Source organism: Homalodisca vitripennis, chromosome 8 (genome assembly GCF_021130785.1).
Source record: "Homalodisca vitripennis isolate AUS2020 chromosome 8, UT_GWSS_2.1, whole genome shotgun sequence".
Classification (NCBI taxonomy): Eukaryota; Metazoa; Arthropoda; class Insecta; order Hemiptera; family Cicadellidae; genus Homalodisca; species Homalodisca vitripennis.
The window spans coordinates 92591557-92612285 of record NC_060214.1 but is presented as its reverse complement, the minus strand read 5'-3'; the positions used below and the strand labels follow the sequence as shown (position 1 = coordinate 92612285).

At 33.9% G+C, this 20729-nt stretch overlaps 1 protein-coding gene across 1 annotated transcript in view; it reads left to right on the top strand.

The window, feature by feature from the left end:
- LOC124367744 (calcium-dependent protein kinase C-like) overlaps nucleotides 1-17334 on the top strand; it is a 456141-nt gene extending 438807 nt beyond the window's left edge. Inside the window, 7 exon segments of the mRNA XM_046824826.1 lie at nucleotides 147-278; nucleotides 402-575; nucleotides 2559-2650; nucleotides 3204-3405; nucleotides 4342-4530; nucleotides 6662-6802; nucleotides 9912-17334. Of these exon segments, the coding sequence (XP_046680782.1) occupies nucleotides 147-278; nucleotides 402-575; nucleotides 2559-2650; nucleotides 3204-3405; nucleotides 4342-4530; nucleotides 6662-6802; nucleotides 9912-10064 (1083 nt within the window). The 3' untranslated portion in view covers nucleotides 10065-17334.
- Nucleotides 17335-20729: the final 3395 nt, after the last annotated feature.

The following is a 20729-nucleotide window of genomic DNA, read 5'->3' as shown; positions in this document are numbered from 1 at the left end:
TGAAAATATGAACTCATATCATACTGATCAAGATAACGTCAAAGCTTCATAATTTTTAAGCCTTACAAAGTATTCGAATTTTTTTAAGAGGTCTTCTGTTTTGCTCCTCCCATACATTTGTTTTACCTATGGATTTTTTTGATTAGAAAACATCTATAACTAAGAAAGCACCAGTGTCGGCGGATAAGGAAGTACCGCACAACATGGGCAAGAAGGACGTCATTCGAGCTTCAGACTTCAACTTCCTCATGGTCCTGGGAAAAGGAAGTTTTGGCAAGGTATGTCCAAGTCAGTGCAGCTCTCCTCTATAGTGAATCGTGTAAATAGCTTTGTTACAAGTTAAGGAATGGATGTATGGTTAATATATTTTTATAACTACGTATTTTATGTCCTTCCAACAGGTGATGTTGGCGGAAAGGAAAGGAACGGACGAACTGTATGCAATCAAGATTCTCAAAAAGGATATTATCATTCAGGACGATGACGTGGAGTGCACCATGGTGGAGAAGAGGGTCCTTGCGCTTTCCAGCAAGCCACCATTCCTAGTTCAACTGCACTCGTGCTTCCAGACCATGGTCAGTTCTCTTGGAATATCAGTGGAATCATATTTTATTGATTGCAATTTGGAAATGTGATCTTCTCCCAAAATCATCACGAACTATGTAGTTGTTAGGTGGACATAATTAAATATTGTGAGAGTTTCTCTGTCCGCAACATCTATCTGAGCGCTATCAGATATTGGCGCTATCAGGTATTGATAACGAGCAAATATCAAGTAAAAAGGATAACGTTAACTCATCTTTATCTTCTACTCCCACACACGTGAAATAGATTGATGGAAATTCTCGATCCTTTGCATTATTTGTTGCCATGTTAGTGACATTAACAACACTATCACATTACTCACGTTATAGCTGTTACAGCCGTGCCAAAGTGACGTCGATGTGGTCCTTAATGGCTGGAAGGTATGCCGTTAAGACAGATTCAATGATTCCAAAACACGATTAGCCAAAAATTGCTAATATTGATATTTTACCCAGCATGTGCGAATCTAGGGTACTTTGGTATTTTCCAAGGCTATTGTATCCTTATATATTGTTTTTTATTAGGCTATATAAGTACGTACATATATACATACGTATTATAAATAGAAAAAGTTAAAGTTAACATTGATGAGAGCTTACGTGATCTGAGCTTGAATTTAGATACTATCTCTAAGTATTTCTTTTCTTTTTTTTGCCGGAAGTACACTTGCACTGATGGCCACGGGCATTTCCGTTGTGTTCTAACAGGATTTTTCGGCAACCATTGTTCCATTTGTTAACAACGCATTTAAACTTATATACAGTAATAGACAGTATCTCTTTTCTAGGCGTTATATGGTAAGGAGACACATGGATACTTACTTCAATCCCACGCGCAACCTATGAGTTGCATGGGAACTATAGAAAAATGTATTGTGTATTATTCCTGAATAAAGATGATTTGAACTTGAACTTGAATAAGAGTGGATACTGTCAGCAAGGTGTATCTAAATCGAAACTTGCTTTACAAATGGCTAATAGATCAACATTGTAAATATTCCATGGTGCACAGTAATTCTTTTACGCTACACACTGTATTTATAAACCTTTTGGAGAACTTTAATTTTTGTTTGATTTTCGCGCTATTTACCAACATTGAACGGAAGAAAAGTTTAGCCGACGTTCTAAACAATTTGTGAGGAACGAACGAAATAGTAAGTGTGCAACGGTGAGCCAGAATGGAAAATCGCGTGGCGTTGGAAAGTTGCACAAACGCAAAATGTAAGGGACACTTTACAAGAGGAACAAACGCACAAACATTGACGCAGTGAGAGGTCGGTTGATTGTGTTTGTGAGTCCGTGTTTGATAGTCGAGTAGATTACATTAGCATATCCTGTTGCAGAGCGGGCCTCGTACGGCATTACTCTGTTGTAATTAGTATCAGTCCTAATTAACCCGATGTTTTCAGGATCGATTGTACTTCGCGATGGTGTACGTGATCGGTGGAGATTTCATGTTTCAGATACAACAGTGTGGCAAGTTCAAGGAACCGGTTGCCGTGTAAGTGGTCTTCAGATACTTGCAATTTGTAATTTTCCGGATGTTTTCAGGATCGATTGTACTTCCTGATGTAGTACATGATCGGTGGTGATTTAATGTTTAGATACAACAGTGCGGCAAGTTCAAGGAACCGGTTGCCGTGTAAGTGGTCTGCAGATACTTGCAATTTGTAATTTTTCCAGATATTTTCAGGATCGATTGTACTTCCTGATGTAGTACGTGATCGGTGGTGATTTAATGTTTAGATACAACAGTGCGGCAAGTTCAAGGAACCGGTTGCCTTGTAAGTGGTCTAGATATACTTGCAATTTGTAATTTTCCGATGTTTTCAGGATCTATTGTACTTCCTGATGTAGTACGTGATCGGTGGACATTTAATGTTTAGATACAAAAGTGCGGCAAGTTTAAGGAGCCAGTTGCCGTGTTAGTGGTCTAGATATACTTGCAATCTGTAATTTTCCCGATGTTTTCAGGATCGATTGTACTTCGTGATGGAGTACGTCAACGGTGGAGATCTCATGTTTCAGATACAACAGTGCGGCAAGTTCAAGGAGCCGGTTGCCGTGTAAGTGGAATATTTCTTGTTTTTGTATGTCTAGATATAGTTTCAATTTCTTATCTTTGGTAATTGTAAAATTACATTTCAGTGAGTATCCGTAGTGTTATACTATGACAATCTAGAACCTTTGAAAAAAAAGATCACTGTTTTTTTCGTGATATCATAAACTAAGATGACCCCATATCATATATTTTTGTTCGAAACACTTGTAATATCTCCCTGATACACAACAAATTAACAATATCCCACTTTCTTGCAGCCACTCTCTTTTTGGAACAAATCAATTCTATCTAGATTAATGAAATTGGAACATATGGACTGTACAGGTACCAAACACACTGAAAGACCAGACCTCCGCTTGTCCTCTTTCCCTCTCACACTGATATCGGAGCCATTACCGCCCATAACGATAGATTTATTTTTCGCAAAACCTCTTTCTTAGTCAGCAAACAACATACATTAATTGATACAACCCTAATGTTGAACTGTCCTGATTGAAAATAAACTATCTCTACCTTTAGACTAAGCCCGATATTAATGCAAATGAAGCGGTTTTCAGGTTCTACTCGGCTGAGATCGCGATAGGACTGTTCTACCTGCATGCCCGAGGAATCGTCTACAGGGATCTGAAACTGGACAACGTGCTGCTGGACCAAGACGGGCATATCAAAATTGCCGATTTCGGTATGTGCAAGGAGGGCATAACCGGGGACAAGACTACAAAGACTTTCTGCGGCACGCCAGACTACATCGCTCCTGAGGTAATTGTTGATAGACGCAGTTTTTCCCGTTACCTTATATCTAAATTCTGCGTTAAAGGTGAAGAAGCTCTACTGTAATATTTAAGACAGTATATGTAAAAATTTCGTGGTATAATACTGTGCATTATAGTTGCACTACTAACCAGTAATCTTACACTAGAAAGTGTGACTTTTATCTGATATTCCATTACGCTGTATTTCAAGTGTCGACCTTCATTTCGTTCAACCGAAAAAATGTCACTTTTATGTCACTTTATGCGAGCGACTACGCGACGGTAACATTATAAAACAAAAAAGTTATTTTATAATGTGTATTTATTTCATTACATCTAAACCCATTATTGTTTGACATACTAAAATTGATGTGTAAGCTGAAATATAATTCAACAATACAAGTCAAATGCCACAAGATTTTATAGTTTATTTTCCTTATTTGTTTTAAGTATAGTTAACCACATTAAGTTTTGGAGTATATAAATACATACAGCAAGCATAAACACTATAATATGTAATAATCCTACAATAGGGTAAAAATTAAGTCAGGTGGCACTAAAAACCTTTGGAAATAAAAATATAAAAAATCCCAGTCGCTTTGAATCACATGTGCAAGAGAATAAGGGCAAGAGAACTCTAATACATTTTGTTGTTTGTAAGAAATCAAACTTATCTGTTTAAAAAAATATAAAATACACAATTTTCGATATATGACTTTTTCAACAAGATTCACAAATATTACAAAAGCTTAAGTTAAATTTTAATAATTTGTGTAGTTTTTAGTGAAAAGACCAAAAAACTCAAAAGTATGAGTTCATAAATATATTACTAGATGATGATGAGAGCTATAAATGTGTCTAGTTAAAGAGGTTGTATTTGTCTGAAGTTTTAAATTTCTTGGTAATGTGGAAGGCAGACATTGAACCTATGAATTGTTCTCAGATCATCCTGTACCAACCCTACGGCAAGTCTGTGGACTGGTGGGCGTACGGAGTGCTGCTGTATGAGATGCTGGTAGGACAACCGCCGTTCGACGGCGAGGATGAGGAAGAATTGTTTGCCGCCATCACAGACCACAGTGTCAGCTACCCGAAGTCTCTGTCCAAGGAGGCCAAAGAAGTCTGCAAAGGGGTGAGTTTTAATGGTTTATATCAATCAGTCTTTTACGGCCAAGCATCAGCTATCCAAATTCTCTGACCAAGGAGGTCAAAGACGTTTGCAAAGGGGTAGGTTTCATGGGTTTATATCATTCAAGTCACCATCGACTACCCAAAGTCTTTGGCCAAGAAGACGATTGGCCGGGGAGAAAGCCGGATAGATTTTAATTGTAGTTTGTAGATTTTTACACTGCACGATTTAGCCCGGACTGGAAAAATACAACCAGATAAATCTTTAACAACACAGTTCTGTTTAATACCTTCTTAAAATGGATTGTAAGAATTATTGTCATTGCATTATGACTACTGTCGTTGGCAGAAAAGAAAAATGTTCAATTGACTCTAGATTCATAAAATTAACTAGAGAGAAATTACGACCGAAAGTTGTTTAACTACTTTCAGTTACTTACTTTGCACTTTTGAATATTTATTAAACAATATTACAATATATTAGAATAAATAGTAAAAAAGTTGCATTTTTATTTGTATTACTCGTGACTTCAAATTTTGGGTTGATTGTTTAATGTATTTCTTTCCAGGCTTTTCTTATTGCGTTGCTATCCTTTTAATTATCAGCAGATTTTCCCCACACCAAATGCTTCAATTCAACTAGTAGTATTAAGATTTCAGTTTCAATTACTTCCATAACTTGTAAATAAGCCACTGAAACACACAAACTGAAAACACCGCCAAAAGGCTTTTAGAGATATACGGATGGTTCTTTGAGTACCTTCTTCGATAGGTTGGCCCTAGTTTTACCACTCATTAATCCAAATCACTGCATTCTCATTGCAGGAGAATCTAATATCGGTCTAATGGTGTATTCGTCGATTTATTGGAGGGTTTTTCATTAAAGCCAATCATTGCAGAGATTTATTTACCACCACAGTATCAGCTATCCAAAGACTCAAGGAATCAGCAATGGGGTTGGTTTCTACTGTGTATATTAATTAGGTCATCACCGACCACACCTAACCAATGTCTCTATCAAAGGCGGTTAAGGAGGAAGTTAAGGATATCTTCAAAGGACTAACTTTCATGAGTTTATATCAATCAGTTCATCACCGACCTACCCAAAGTTTTTGTCAAAGGAGGCCTAGGAGTAGGTTTCATAGGTTTGTATAAATCAGTTCATTTTCTACCACATCGTCATCTAGCCAAAGCGTCTGTGCCAGGGAATCAAGGAAGTATGCTAAGTGTTTGGTTTCTTGGGTGTATATCAATCATTTCTGTCGATGGTGGATTGAAAATAGTTTCTGATGTGATTACAACAAAGTAGGGGTACGTCTCACAACAGGCTTCGCTGAGGTGTATGAAACATTAAAATCTGTATCTCATTTTATTGCCGATATAATCTGTATACAGGTAAACAAACAAACAACCAATTAGAAAAGAAATGTTCACATCCCCCGGCAGAAAAATGAGATATTGGGCCAGCCTAATAAGTGATAGGCGTCAATAACGCACAGTCGAAGTTCATGGTTGAACTTGCACTTTCTCGCTACCATAGAGAATAAAACTCTGTCTTGTCTATGTAGAAATTATAAATTTATAGTATACAGGTGATATTTTACTCGAAAAACTTTTGTAACAGTATACACTCACATTTTTATTCATTAAATAAATTTTAATAGCAGTGCCCAAATAATAAAAGTTCCTGTGAGCTAGATGGGGTACTAAAACGCGAGTGTTCTGAAATCAAATCTTGTCGCCGACTTTTAACATTGACTTACCAAGCCATTATTTTAGTTTTACTCTATGAATACAAATTTCACAATTTCCAACTTTATATCATTATACTTAGTTTTTCAACACGTTTATTTTGTTCTACATTTCCTCGTTGGCATCGTAAGACCAATGTAAAAATTTTACTAACGCTCGGCCAAATCCCATAGAGTTACATGCACCATCATTGAACATAATACCTCAATACTTCAGTTAGTGATATCATGCGGACAGACAGACAGACGGAGATGAAATCTTTTCAGTCCCACAATTGTAAGTCTTATACTTCTGAATACTTTTTAAAATGAATAATTGACTGTCTATGTATTGTTTCAAGTTAGTCCAAATAACCACCACAATGCGTGTTTTTGTGTCCACAGTTCCTGATGAAAAACCCGACCAAGAGGTTAGGTTGTGGAGCACGGGGAGAGGAAGATGTTCGAGGGCACGCTTTCTTCCGAAGGATCGATTGGGACCGCATTGAAAACAGAGAGGTCCAGCCACCATTCAAACCAAAAATCGTAAGTGTTATCATTTATGTTAGCATTATAAGACCAGTGGTTGTTTTTGTGTTTGATACATGTAAACTCTAGACAAATCATGTTGAGATCTGGCATTGATTATATAAAGTTGCACAGGAGTTAATTCATTCGTTGCTATTAATCGAGGTACGGTGAGCGCTCGATTTGATCTCTGTGGAATGAGAGGCCCAGGAGGTAAATATTTGAACGGTAACAATCTAAGTTACGTGGTGTGCCGCCGTAGCTTCGGACCTCAGGACTAAATGGAAATACTGCCAGGAATCGCAGTACACCTCGTCTAAATGATTAATTCATTTATCTCCTTGTTTGAAGTTTGTTTTTGGCAATGGAGTGATTGTAAAGGAAACAGGATTTTTCCGGATATTTTCCATCGTTCAGTGATACAATACAGTCATTAACACTACGTTTTTGCCACCCACTGCGTGCTTTGACTGGAGAGGCTGGATCAGAGCTGGCCTCCCCTTCTTCCGGGGGGACACGACTTTGAGATTAGTGTCCTAATTCTTCCTCATGGACCTCCTATATGGAGGCGGCCCCTACCCCCTAACCTTACACATCCTAAATATCCTGTCACTTTGGAAGCAGCGCTAAGGTTCTTATAGGACTAAGTGCAATTTATAAGCTTCTTGTCCTAAGGGAACAAAACAATCACTACGTTTTGAGATCTACAGTCTGATCTGTTTTTCAGGTAAATGCCTAAACTAATGCAAGACTACAATCTAGGTTAAATGGTGAATAAAAACGTACCAGAGCATTGTGACACGTATAAGCGAAGAACAACAGTCATGATGTCATGCTTTTGATCTAGTTATAGTTTTTAGTCCTAGTAATTGGTCCATAGTTTAAAGGACTAACTTATTTTAAGATGACATTATTAAGCTCGCTTTTCAAGATCGTGCTATTCGCTCGTATGTATGATTTTTCAAAATTCGTCTCTTTTGTATTTTCGAAGCTTGTATTCATCTCTTCCTCAGTTGGCGTGAATTGATATATTTTTATAAGAAGACGTTTTGTTATCATTCAGCGTGTAATACCCAAATTAGCCAACTGGCTGACACCCCACGACTCTAGTGGCTACACCTAGATGCGTAAGAGCATATCCTGGTTTCCCCTAGGACCTTGTTACTCGGTGATTTGCAAGTTCAGAATTAGAATTATTACACTTTACGGGTATCCCAAATTGCGGCTATTCATATATACAGGGTGAAGCGGGTCGCCCATTGATGATGTATAACGGATGAAACGAGAAACCTCTCCTCCTTCCTTCGAAAACCCCTATATTTTGACCATACAAATCCCGGACAACGATTTTAACGCCAAATAATACCCTAAATAGCTTTTTGGGGAGGTTACAGTTTTTGAAAGATTTTTCAAATGTAGGTCAAGCACCGTATAAGGTCTCTCTAGTCACTGATTAAATCTAAAAACATATTTCGCTTCTTTTATAGTCGTTGGTCCAGAATGTAATAGTTATACGGTTCACATATTTTACATAGTTTACCAAACTGTAAGAAGCTTTAAGACTTTTTAATGTTTCCTTGTATACCATATTTTTGGAGCTTATCTCACCATAATAAACCTGTATTTTGATATATAAAATATAATGTGTTCAAAGTCTACCAGTGAACTCGTCTAACTCGCAGTGTAGCTGTCCTTGATAAATACGTTATTGAAAATATGCAGGAAACATTTCAATAAAACTGAATTTTGCGCTTTGCTGTTGGGAACGGAATGCGTTAAATACGAATTAATTAAGATATCAATTAATATATCACAGCCCATTTTATTATCAAGGACGAGTTTAATTTCCTTAAGTCCATTATAGTTTTCATGTGGCCGTTCTGAATCTCTTAAAAAGGGGGTAGTCTTCTCCCTCAACATTCAATCAACAAAAGTTTGTCTTTGTTGGCTCTAAATTTTTATATCCAATTGTTTTTATAGGAGATTTTGGACATACGTGTCTTCCTTTTTAGATAAAGAAGTTAGAAGATTGGTGTAGTTTGTCAACGTATTTGGGCTATATATGGGTTTTTATTTTCGGAAACGGCTCCAAAAATATTCTTTCACAGAGTATCAGATTGCAAAAGATGGCGGTTATGATCATTTGAGTTTCAAAGGCCACGAAATATGTCGAGACACTTTTAGTACGGTAGGGTTTTTAAACTCTCTCGTATCTATTTATGGAATATCGGTGTTCACCTTCAAAAATATCGCACTGTTTGAGACCCATGCCAACTATAAAACAAGAAATTGAAGGCTCTTTGTTGTTCCAATTCATAATAATAATCATCAAAAGTCTTCCATGTAGAATCTTGGAGCATTGGAATAACTATTTATTGTAGTATCACTAGATAAAGGAATACGACATTTTCCAATATATAATTTTTTATTTTGTGCAAGGCCTTTCTGAATCAAAGATTCCATCATCAGGCATTTCACAAATTATCAAATGTTTATATTTTTGTAATAATAATTAATTTTATAATAACATATGGTAAACAATTTGGATGTATGGTTAGCCAGTATCAAATATTTAATCAGAATTTTATTTATATATTTTATATTATTTTTTTTTTTTTTATAAATTGAGATGAGAGTAAAACTGAATTTTGAATTGGTCCGTCCTCATTATTGATAATTTTATCTTGATTTATGGTAATGTAAAATGTTTCCCAAGCATTTAAGTGTGTTGTGTTTGTAACTAACCATACATCCAAATTGTTTACAATATGTTATCATAAAATTAATTAATATTACAAAAATGTACACATTTGATAATTTGTGAAGTGCCTGATGATGGAATCTTTGATTCAGAAAGGCCTTGCACAAAATAAAAAATTATATATTGGAAAATGTCGTATTCCTTTATCTAGTGATACTACAATAAAAGTCTTCCATGTTTTAAAAAAGACACAAACGATATCAGATTTTTTTGTAATCGGATATAAAAGTTACATATTGTACAGACGTAGTTAATGTTATTTTTATGACCGTATATCTACATTGTGTCTATGTTCTACACAAAATTGTTCTCGATGACCAATACAGATTGATTGATGGAGTAATCCGCACAATGTTTGTTCTGCAGAAACACCGCAAGGACGTGAGCAACTTCGACAAGCAGTTCACTTCTGAGAAGACAGACCTGACGCCGACTGACAAGTTGTTCATGATGAACCTGGACCAGACAGAGTTCATGGGTTTCTCCTTCCTCAACCCTGAGTATATCCAGCACGTGTGAACGCGTCGGCGGCCCTGCCAAGACAATCCTCTCCGTAGTATTCGCCCCGATCACTGCTGTAGCCGTCGTCACTTCTATTTCGTATTTTAGCTGTCCTTGGTAGAAAGAGTGAGGTTCCGACTAACCCGTCTGGGTTAGATTTAGTGAGAAAAATTTTGTTATTACGTATGAAGGTTTTAGCCGTATTGGAACCAAAATACAGGGATCACGTTTAAATGTATGCCTTAATCCACCCCTGTACCTTTTGAACGAAGTTTTTATTTATTCCAAAAAACCTCATCTAATGTGGTTAACTCTCCTGTAGCAAACGTTTTAGCAGTTTTCTGCTCAACCAGGTCTAGAATAATCTCATTAAGATGATACTTGTAAAAATAGTTCAATTTTAAATTTTTTTATTTTATTGGTGCAGCATTAAACGCTTATATTGTTTGTTCATACGTTAATAATTGCCAATTTAAATATTGAATTTACCTTTTCCAGCCTGTTTCACAGCACAGGCGTGCCAAAAAGTACGATTTTGTGAGCTTGAAAGCATTTTATGTGTTGATTTAAAACCATGCAGTAAAATAAACCAGTCATAATCTTGTTTCCTATTTATTGGTAGGTGTAGGCTATGTCTAGTAACAGTGTATGCCCCAGCTGTACACACTAGAGATTAGTCAAGTAAACATTAATTCGTAATAAATAAACCATTAATTTTAAACCAATTCAAAATAGAGCGAATAATAAAACACCTCAACAGAAATGTGTGAATCAGTTATGAGCCGTATTGTTACGAATTAATTTATAGTATGGAACAATTTCCTGCTACTTTTGTTTCAAAAATGTGTGGTTGCGATACAGAATAGTAGTGAAGTGAGTTTCCTAAGTGAAATATTGTTTGTTGTTCAGAGCACAGTCCACTCAAGTGGAACGTTTGTTAGCCTATTTTCGAGCGCGTGAAGTATATCGGGGGTTTTACGTAAAGTAACGTAAATTTGGTTGTAGTTTTGTTTGTTAAACGTTGTTTTGGTAGTTGGTGAGTGTGTGTTGCGTACGCGAATGGTCCGAGCTCCAACCAGCCGCCCGCAACGTCCACCGTGCTCCCCGACGTGCTTCTGACTCTAGATAAGTTAGCTAGGTGTTCTCGTGTGTTTGTTAGGTAGACGTTTACAATATTCCATTCATATTACTGTTATAATACAATGTTCTTAGGATTGTGAGAAGCACGTCGGTGACAGTAGCAAAACGTAGTCTGAAGTTCCAATTTTGTTTCGTCAGTTCGCCGTTTGTTTACGGTTGTGTTTGAAAATATGATTAGGGTCTGCGCGATTAGTTTCTTTTACTACTTTCTCCATCGTACAAAGTACATAAGGGTGAATGTGTTAATTACCTGCCAAAATATGTATATATTCTTTAAAATTTAGTATGCGACACTAACAGTGGGGATTTTGGAAGAACCATTTGGCGAATGTATGAGTTTTTTCATATTTGGGCTACAACATGGTAAGTCATATTCCTATTTTGTTCAAATGTTGGCATAAATGTGTTCCCTAATAAAACATTTTTAATATACTTATTTAAGACTTGTGTATTTCATAAAATTTAGAAGACTTTCAAATTACACTTCTATAAAAACTTTTGTTTAAAATTGATAGTTTACAGAAATTAAGATTTTGGTAAATGTGAATTTTCAAACTGGTAAAATACTGTATATAGTGTTTTTAATTTGTTATATGGTCACAGTTTGTTGAAGCTTCTATACGAAAAATTTAATTTTAATAATTTAATTTAATATATCATGATTTAAAAAGAAACGAGTGGTATTCTTGGGGGAAAAAGTACATACAAAAATGACTAGTTCAGATTAATGGTTTAAATAAATGAGACATACAAATTTTTATAAAACATTTAATTAAAAATTGTTTAGTTATAATGTTATAAAGTTTAGGTAGCAGCCAAGAAGCCCGAGTATAGTAGTATAGAATGGCGATAGGCATTAAAGGGTTGTTCTTGTGGTGTTTTAAGAACATTTATCATTTAATGTTGTGAATTACTAAAAATAACATTAAATGTGAACAACGAAACTACTCATAGATAAATGTATAAACTCATTGTACAAGAGATCTATAGAGTAAAATCTAAATATCAAATTGCATGAGTTGTCAAACGAACTCCTGTGTTAAAGTTGATTATATTTGTACTGACCTCATATGTTGTATATAAAGGATTCAGTTTGTTGGATAGCTAAATAAACAGCGGTGTGACATTAAAAGGATTCCCATGTCTCGAGTTAGCTGTGATCCCTGTATTTGTGATTCAGAGATGATTTTGTTTAATTGAATGTTTTTGTTTTCATATGAGAACCTAACTGTTTCATTCTGTGTAGAAAATAAAAATTTATATTATGATTGGTTTAATGTTGAACTGCCATTACTCTCTTATAGTAATCGTATTTGTTTTACCTCATATGTTTAGACTGTTGAATACTGTATGTTTAAAAACTGTATATCCTCGACTATTTCTTGTATTTCAAAAATTAAAGTATTTTTCGTACAGTATTTTAGTACGTACTAAAGTGTTTCAGAACTAGTTGTCTTTACGATAGATTAGAACTTCATGGTAGTTCATGTTTTGAAGAGTGCCAAACCCCTACTTTAGATTTGATTTCGTGTAGTTTCTCAACCATAGTATTCCGTTATTGTCGGTATCAATTATTAAAGTCTTACAGTAGGTGGAAGCTATTTCGACATCGGCCCGTTCGTTTCCAAGTGTAGCCCATTTTGAAGCATCTGGTTGTGCATTTCTTAGAGTACACGTTTCGTACATTTATACTTTTAGGAACATTGAAACTGCATTGTATTCTTTGCTGTGTAGTAGAAACACTGTGGCTTCATCGACATCTCGCGGAAAGAGGTAGTGAATTAAATCAAATCTATAAACGAAACAATAAAGTAAAGTAGTACTAAACTAATCTGGAACTCCGAGTTCTGTATAAACGTGTAACTGCCGCCAAACAACACAGGTTGTGTCTAGTTACTCAACATATCACACAGCATTCTCCACTGTACGCGAGGCACTGCACTGTACATACCGATTGTAAATATACCCGTCACCGTGCCATCTATGGGGTTATCTCTGAATCAAAAGACCAACTTTACGCTGTCTCCGTTTCTGCCTTTCCCGTCTCTTGTGATATTGATATTGTAGTTTTGGCTCCAGCCTCTATTATCCCGTATTAATGTTCACCGCAGACATTAGAAAACTAGCGATTTAGATCTCCGTTTCTCACACATAGCTTCAAATATGTGTGTATGGATAGATGTCAACTATTCTGTACTAGCTCTAATTCCTTCTAGAGGATTTCGATTATTTTGGCAACTTTGGAAGCCGATACTGCTGGTGCTAGAATTTACTTGCATTGTATTTTCCTTTGTATTTAATACCGTTCACCGTCAACAAACCACCCCGCTGTCTAATATATCTTGAATCTAACTGGTTTATGTTTAAATTTAATTGTGTTATGTTTTCAAGAATGATAAATCTCTTATGTACCGTACTAAATTGTATTTTATTAGCAACTATTGCATCTATTAAAAAGGATTTTGTCATCTGTTTCGGCTTTTGTGATCTCATTTTTATAAATAGACTCATGATTTTAAAATTACCAATATTGAACACTTATGAGTGATTACAGCGTTGCACATTTTACAAGCATATAGTAAATAAACATGGTCCCGTTTTGGAAAATAGCCTAATTAAAAAGTAGCCTATATTATATAATAATTTGCTTGACGAGTGTAATTATTTTGGTTATAGTGTTTTTCGAGTGACGCTGTTACATTGAATTTAAGCATTATAAAAAAAATCTAATATATCAATAACAGATATGGTTTTTATTTGCCAGTGGCAAATTATACAGGTATATTTTCTTTATTGTAAAATGTTTTCTCTTCAACAGGTTTTCTAATGTAAATTACTTTGCTTTGAAGACAGCTGAAATAACATCAATTTTATCTACCCATAATGCATTACAAACAAAACTATTTACCAATGCTTCATACTACGTGTAATTTAATCCGTATTGCTTACTGGTAATAACACAATTAGTTGTTTGGGTACGTGTTTTCTAATGATGTTTTGTTGATCCCTGAAACATTCCATTTTCCTATCGTTGTTGCTTTTTAATATGTTGTAAATATTATCGTTCGAATGTAATTGTTGTGTTTTGAAATGAGGTCTATTCGTTGTTATCGGCTTGAATTATAAATCACTTGGATAGCGAATCGCGAATTACTAGAGCATTTGCTGATTTGTTGTGTTATGTGAATAAGTGTATTTGTTACATAGTTCGTTGTTTTTGTCTTTCACAGTAAGGTAAACACCTGTATTTAGTTTGTAGGGTTAAAACATTGCTTGTATTCGAATTTGTATGCCGAATTTATTGAGTAATCGATGTATTGTGGTCGGAATTTTTGATATATTATAACAAAACGAGCTTACTTTTGTTCATAATTGTAAATTACAATTTGTCAACAATTTTTCAAGCATGTCTTAAGTGCAATGCAGTTATTTTCATAATCAAAATGTTGAAATAATTGAGTACAAATAAATTCGTACAACTTCATTACTGATTGTTTTTATCAACTTCCAGTAATAATTTTATTAAAGTTATATATTTTTACTCATTGATAAATAAAAGTCTATTGTGTTTATATGAGAAAATGAATTAACTACTTATTAATTAAATTTAACAACTTTACTCAGTTATGTATATCTAACAATAAATTGATAAACTTAGTTTGATATGTATTTGGACAGTGTATACTTTAAGGGTTATACAGTGTATTTTAATTACTATTAAAAGATAACGGATTTTTTAAAGATGTATCATCTAGCCCACTTAAGTAGAATATCCAGTCTATAATTAAATAGGCAATCATTTGTTTAGTATGTTTTTGTAAGCAATATAGAAGTAGGTGGCCATTTACCTTAGATCATTTACTGTATATGTTCTTGTTTAAACGAAGCTACAAGAAATACAATGCTGTTGTTTGTTGAAAATTTTAAATTTGTTTGCGTTTAGCACTTAAAATGTTTAGCTTTTGTATAAAAAGAGAAATGTATAATTAAAGATAAAGTTGACTTTTTGGAATTGCTAATTAGTCTTTTGGAAAATACTTGTATTTGGTGATAAATACCATTTATTTTAATTACATCAGTACATGTATATGTTATTTAAATAATAGTGAATGAAATTAATATTACAAAATAATTAAGTATTTTATATAAAATTTAACCACTATAATTTACTACATCAAAATATTTACACCACAAATAACCCAAACAGTTTTCAAGTCTTATAGTTTATCTTACTAAATGTATTCATTGAACAACTCCATTGTAATAAAATCTGTTTTAACTTGTAATTTTTGAAGAGACTAAACTTAAACATTTTATAATTACCTTCAGTTACGAGTACATTATTTAAATACATTCTACATCATTAATTGTGTGTGTAGAATATATCATTCAAAAATAATTTCAGATAACAAAAAAGACAAGATTTTCACCACAACATCACTGTTTGTATTTCTTGTTACTGGCATTTTCTTATACAAGCCTAAAATGGTTTTGGAAATAAGCAACCAAAATTTGTCTGATTGAGGCATTGTATAGTAATTATTGTATAAATTATATACAATATAACTGTATTATATTAAATTTGTATTTATATTAAGAATGTATGTGATGCAAATTTCACACAAATAAAGTTTAATGTGAAAAAAATTATTACAAATTTAAATTCTCTGTGATATTTGCATTTAAAGTAAAATACGTGACATTGTATTTATTTAATAACTATAGTCTCATTATTTGTACCTGCAGGGATACTGGTTGTACTTATATACTTCTGAATATAAAATTATTATGTAACTGTGAGAATTGGTATCTGTTTTGCGTTATTTCCAAAATCTTAGGCTTTGTTAAGAAATTAGTAGTTCGAATAATGAGTTTATATATAACTCCTATGTATTCTCTATTAATATAAATGAACATCTGAAATGGCCTAAACTGAATGTACATAGTTAAGAACTGTGTAGCCAGAGGCGTTCCATTCTAATGTACAGCGCGTAGCCAGACACCTACCACCCTCTTTCCTGATGCCCGCCCCCCCCCCCCCCGTGTACATAGCCTCCCTCATAGCTATAGGATCTTTCTAATTATTCACCGGCTTTGTCGAGTGTACATTATTATGCCCACATAAATATTTTAGTCTCAGAAACTTCAATAATAACTAAATACCACTTAGCTCAGACAACGTTACTACAATATGAATATTCTCATATTGTGCAACTAAACAATTTACGTGTGAATTGTATAGATCTTTTCAGTATATTTAAATAAAAATACTTGTTTTGTGATGCCCCTGACAAAAAATGGGGGTTTTCGAAGAAACTTTATAGTTGCGAGTGTTTTGTCTCTTTGGACTACCTCGAGGTTAACCACCGTCGCCTATATTGTTCAGATTTTTGTATGAATGTGTTTGCTACTTTCCTTTTTCAAAGATTACAGGCCTTCAAGTTATGTTTCACGTGTAAATTATATATGCACAATTAATTGCTAATCTTAACAAATATGCAAAAGCCAAGAGTATTTTCTTTAAAAAAATGTGTTTAACACTCTGAGCTTCGTGGAATATTACATATGTTTTGCATTGAACTCTAATTGCTATTCAGACAGTGAACTAATTTCCTCTCTTTCACTCACTATGCTTTTAGTCCCACAATTGCCATATATAGCACATTAAAGTCATACCATGTGTTTCAGATGTTTGGAAAAACATTGTGCTCGTATATACTTCCTATGTGATTAAATAATGTGTTTCTTCAAAGTGGTAAGATAGATATTTTTAAAACTGAAAATCGCTTACTGTCAGTGGAATGCTATAAAACATATTTTTAATAAAATGTTTATATCTGAAACGTCTAATAAAACATATAAAGTAATGTATAATATAAATCAATTAATAATTGTTGAAATCAGGAAGAAAGCAAGTTTCAGCTAAGGGTTTATTTTGTCTCTATATCGTTATATATACAAACTTACATTTCATGTTTTTGGTACTTTAGTAAATAGTAATAATCAAACTTGTACACATCTTCCACAGAACGAGAGGCATTTAAACGCCCTTTCGTTTGAACAATGTACTTTATATCTATTACGTTGGTGCATCGTATATTGTACTCGAGTATTCCAAATTATTTAAAAATATTACTTCTTAATCTTTGCTTGTGTTTTTTTTATTCCTTGTTACCCTAGTTCCTCCCTGGGTCAGAAGACACTACTGTTAATTACTGAAGTTGAGAATGGATTTCAGAAATTTCCTGAAACTTCATATCTGATCTGGAAAATGAGTAATTTATAGATTACCAAATGCAGAAGCTTTGTGTAAAAAATGTTTATTATTTACAGATATAAATGTGGTATTCCAAACTATAAAGTGAAAGGGTTACCAATGTTATCAGAAGGATTTTAAGCAAATACAGTTCAGTAAAGTGTTCGACAAGAACAGCTAGGTCTCCAGTCTTTTCCTTTGGACAAGAAATATTTTAATTAATAAACATAAACGGTGGAAATATCAATGAACTTCATTCAAATAAGCAGATTGGGAATGAAAACCAAGAACAGAAAATATAACACTAAACAATAAAGTATTTAATTTGAAACAATTGGACACTCAAATAACATTGCAAGATAGATAACTATGCCCAATCTGGAGGGGGGAACCAAAATAATTCCAGTTTCATACTGATTTTAGTTGAAAGAACGAGTAACTAACAAAATATAGCATCAGCTTAAGGTTCTGTAATAGTTTTAATCATAAATAATGCTAATTCTCAGTAAATTAAGGAGTCATTCGGTGATGTCAAATTTGTTAACTCTTTGAACTGTTATTATTATTGTGTTAGAACCTTTTATTTAGTCGTATAATTATAGTCGATGTTTCATTTTTTTAATAATACAACTAGCGGGCCCGGCGCGCTTTGCTGCGCATTTCAATAATTTTTTGCAAAAGTTGCCCGCGGCTTCGCACGCAATTTCCCGTTGAAAACAGTACACTATATTCACTTATTCTTTTTCTATTACATTCTAAACATTGCTGAGATAATTGATAGTCGTTCCATCGTGAGCCTCTTGGGCGTATTATGAAGGTATGTACCATATTCCTGCCTCTATCTAGCTGTTACCCACGGCTTCGCACGCAAATCTTAAGAACCGAAGTCCTTATATTACTTAGTAAATTTTTTTTTTTACTATAATAAATTTTAGATTAAATTAGTTATATCTCCGATGCCACGATTGAGCTTGCTTTGTTGTCTCGATCGAGAGAATATGTACACACGGAGTTTTGAGAACCATACTTCTGTCAAAAAAAACAACTAAGGTTGATTTTATAACATTCTTTATATTTGTAGCCAACGTAAGATAGTAATTATGATATCTGCATTACTCTTCTGATCAAGCATGAGCATGGTTTATATTAAATAAATATTGCAGTTAAAGGTGAATTTTTACGTCAAATTTGAATTGTATTATCTGGATAGTAAAGTCTATGTTTAACAGTGATTGCAAAAACAGTTTAAACAAAATTTGTCGTTTCTCTTAAGCTTACTCTATGCTTTAAAACTATAAGTGTAATATATGTTTACAAAGAACAGCTGATTAAAAATTTGAAAAGACGTTAACATATGTTTGCTGCAATGCATTTCTTATGGGTATTTCTGTAACCAGTGGGGCGGAATCCTGAATCGGGAAAGGGATGGGCATAGCTTATAAACCTTCTCCGTGGAAAAATACATATACGTACAAATTTTCATCATGATCGGTCCAATAGTTCACGATTCCATAAAGGACAAACATACAAACATTCATTTTTATATATATAGATTTCAAACGCATTTTCAGTTTTTTCCGTTATTTTTAATAATCATGAGCGATCTCAAAACTGTTGATACCTTTTTGGAAACATTACAAATTAGAAACTTACAATTCATTTTGTTGAGTATCGATGCTAACCCTAAAATTGCACATATACCATAGGTCTACGGATAAAAAGTTAAGTGATTAAAGTTGAGCATTGTTTTTATGGGGTAATTCAACGTCGTTCACTATAGACAGCTTGTAAGGTGTGGTCTGAGAATCATTTCACGAAGAGGGAATTAGCATACAACTAGGCTAGTAAATACATCGTTAAGGGTTTCTTAATGAAAACTTAATGAGACTACATACATAAAGTAAGCATGTTAACCACTAAGTAAACCATCTCTTGAAATCAGGTTAATTTATCTACCAACAATTAATTGAGAACTAACCACGAACCCTCATCCAGTAAAATATGGACACACATGAACGCTTTGTGATTGAGAAAAAGTTATAGTAGTTTCAGGAATTCAAGGTCGTCATCTCAGAAAGTTAAATAGTTTCAAAATCTAAGGCATAGTTTTTGGTTTTCGTATTTTCCGATTACCTATTCAAGCTAGATAGATAGCTTTAATATACCAAAACAGCACCTCCCCCTTCAGCAAGATTTGTATTAACATTAGTTTCTACGTAATTTTCTTTAAAGTGAAAATAAGGTAAGGCCCAATGTAATTGAGTAAACGTTATAATTATAATCAACAGAAAGACTAATTTTCTTCCAGGATTAAATTACACTATGGCTTTATTGGTTATAAAAGATCTAATCAATTTATTTCTAATCCTTTTAAATCTCATCACAACGAAATTAGTAGTGAACTGAAATAGGTATTAATATTTACCTTGCCGAAATTCAATTTAGAATCTGGCGAGCTTTACATACTGCTATAAATGATGCAGTAAGTTAATCTATTTTAAGTTAGATTCATTAATAAATAGTAGTTTGTACATTACATCAAATCACCATTTTACCTTAAATTTTAGTCTCTTTGCAATGTTTGTTTGGCGTTGGAGGTTTTTTTAGTGTTAACGTCAACATAGTTACTTAATAGTAGACTATGAATTTATTTTATACATTTTTACAGCTTTTAAATTGGAGCTGAAGTAAGCTAACTTGAAAATTCCATACCCAAGGAAATTCTGGAGAAGCACGGATAGACGACGCGATATTTCAGACAATATTTACGTCAATAATATCAGTTAACCGATCGAACAGTTAGAAAACAAATCACTGTAAAACACTACTATATTAGAGATAAGTTTTGTTATTTCTCTTGTCATATATTGTTGTATGTAAATGTGGTTTATACTTCTCTTTTAATCTCTCATAACAGATTTTTCATTAACGTCAAGTTGTGTTAGTTGAGATCAGATGTTTATATAACATTTTGTTTACATTTTGGTAAAGCTGTCATTCTACTTTGAAAGCATGTAGAAAAGATAGACATGCGTGACGGAAAGCGAAAAAAAGATTTTCTCTCGTGCAAGACGTCATACATAGCCCACCAAAAGAAATAGTCACTGTAATAACGAGCGGCAGTAACTTCTCACTAGCACGCCTGGATAGGTACTGAACGGAGAAACGCCCTGACATAAAAATGGCCGCGATAGTCTTGCCTCTAGCGGCTACGGAGCGAACAAGTGTGACGTTCCGTGACGCGGAACAAAAGATTTTCCCCGCGCAAAACATACATTCATAGCGTA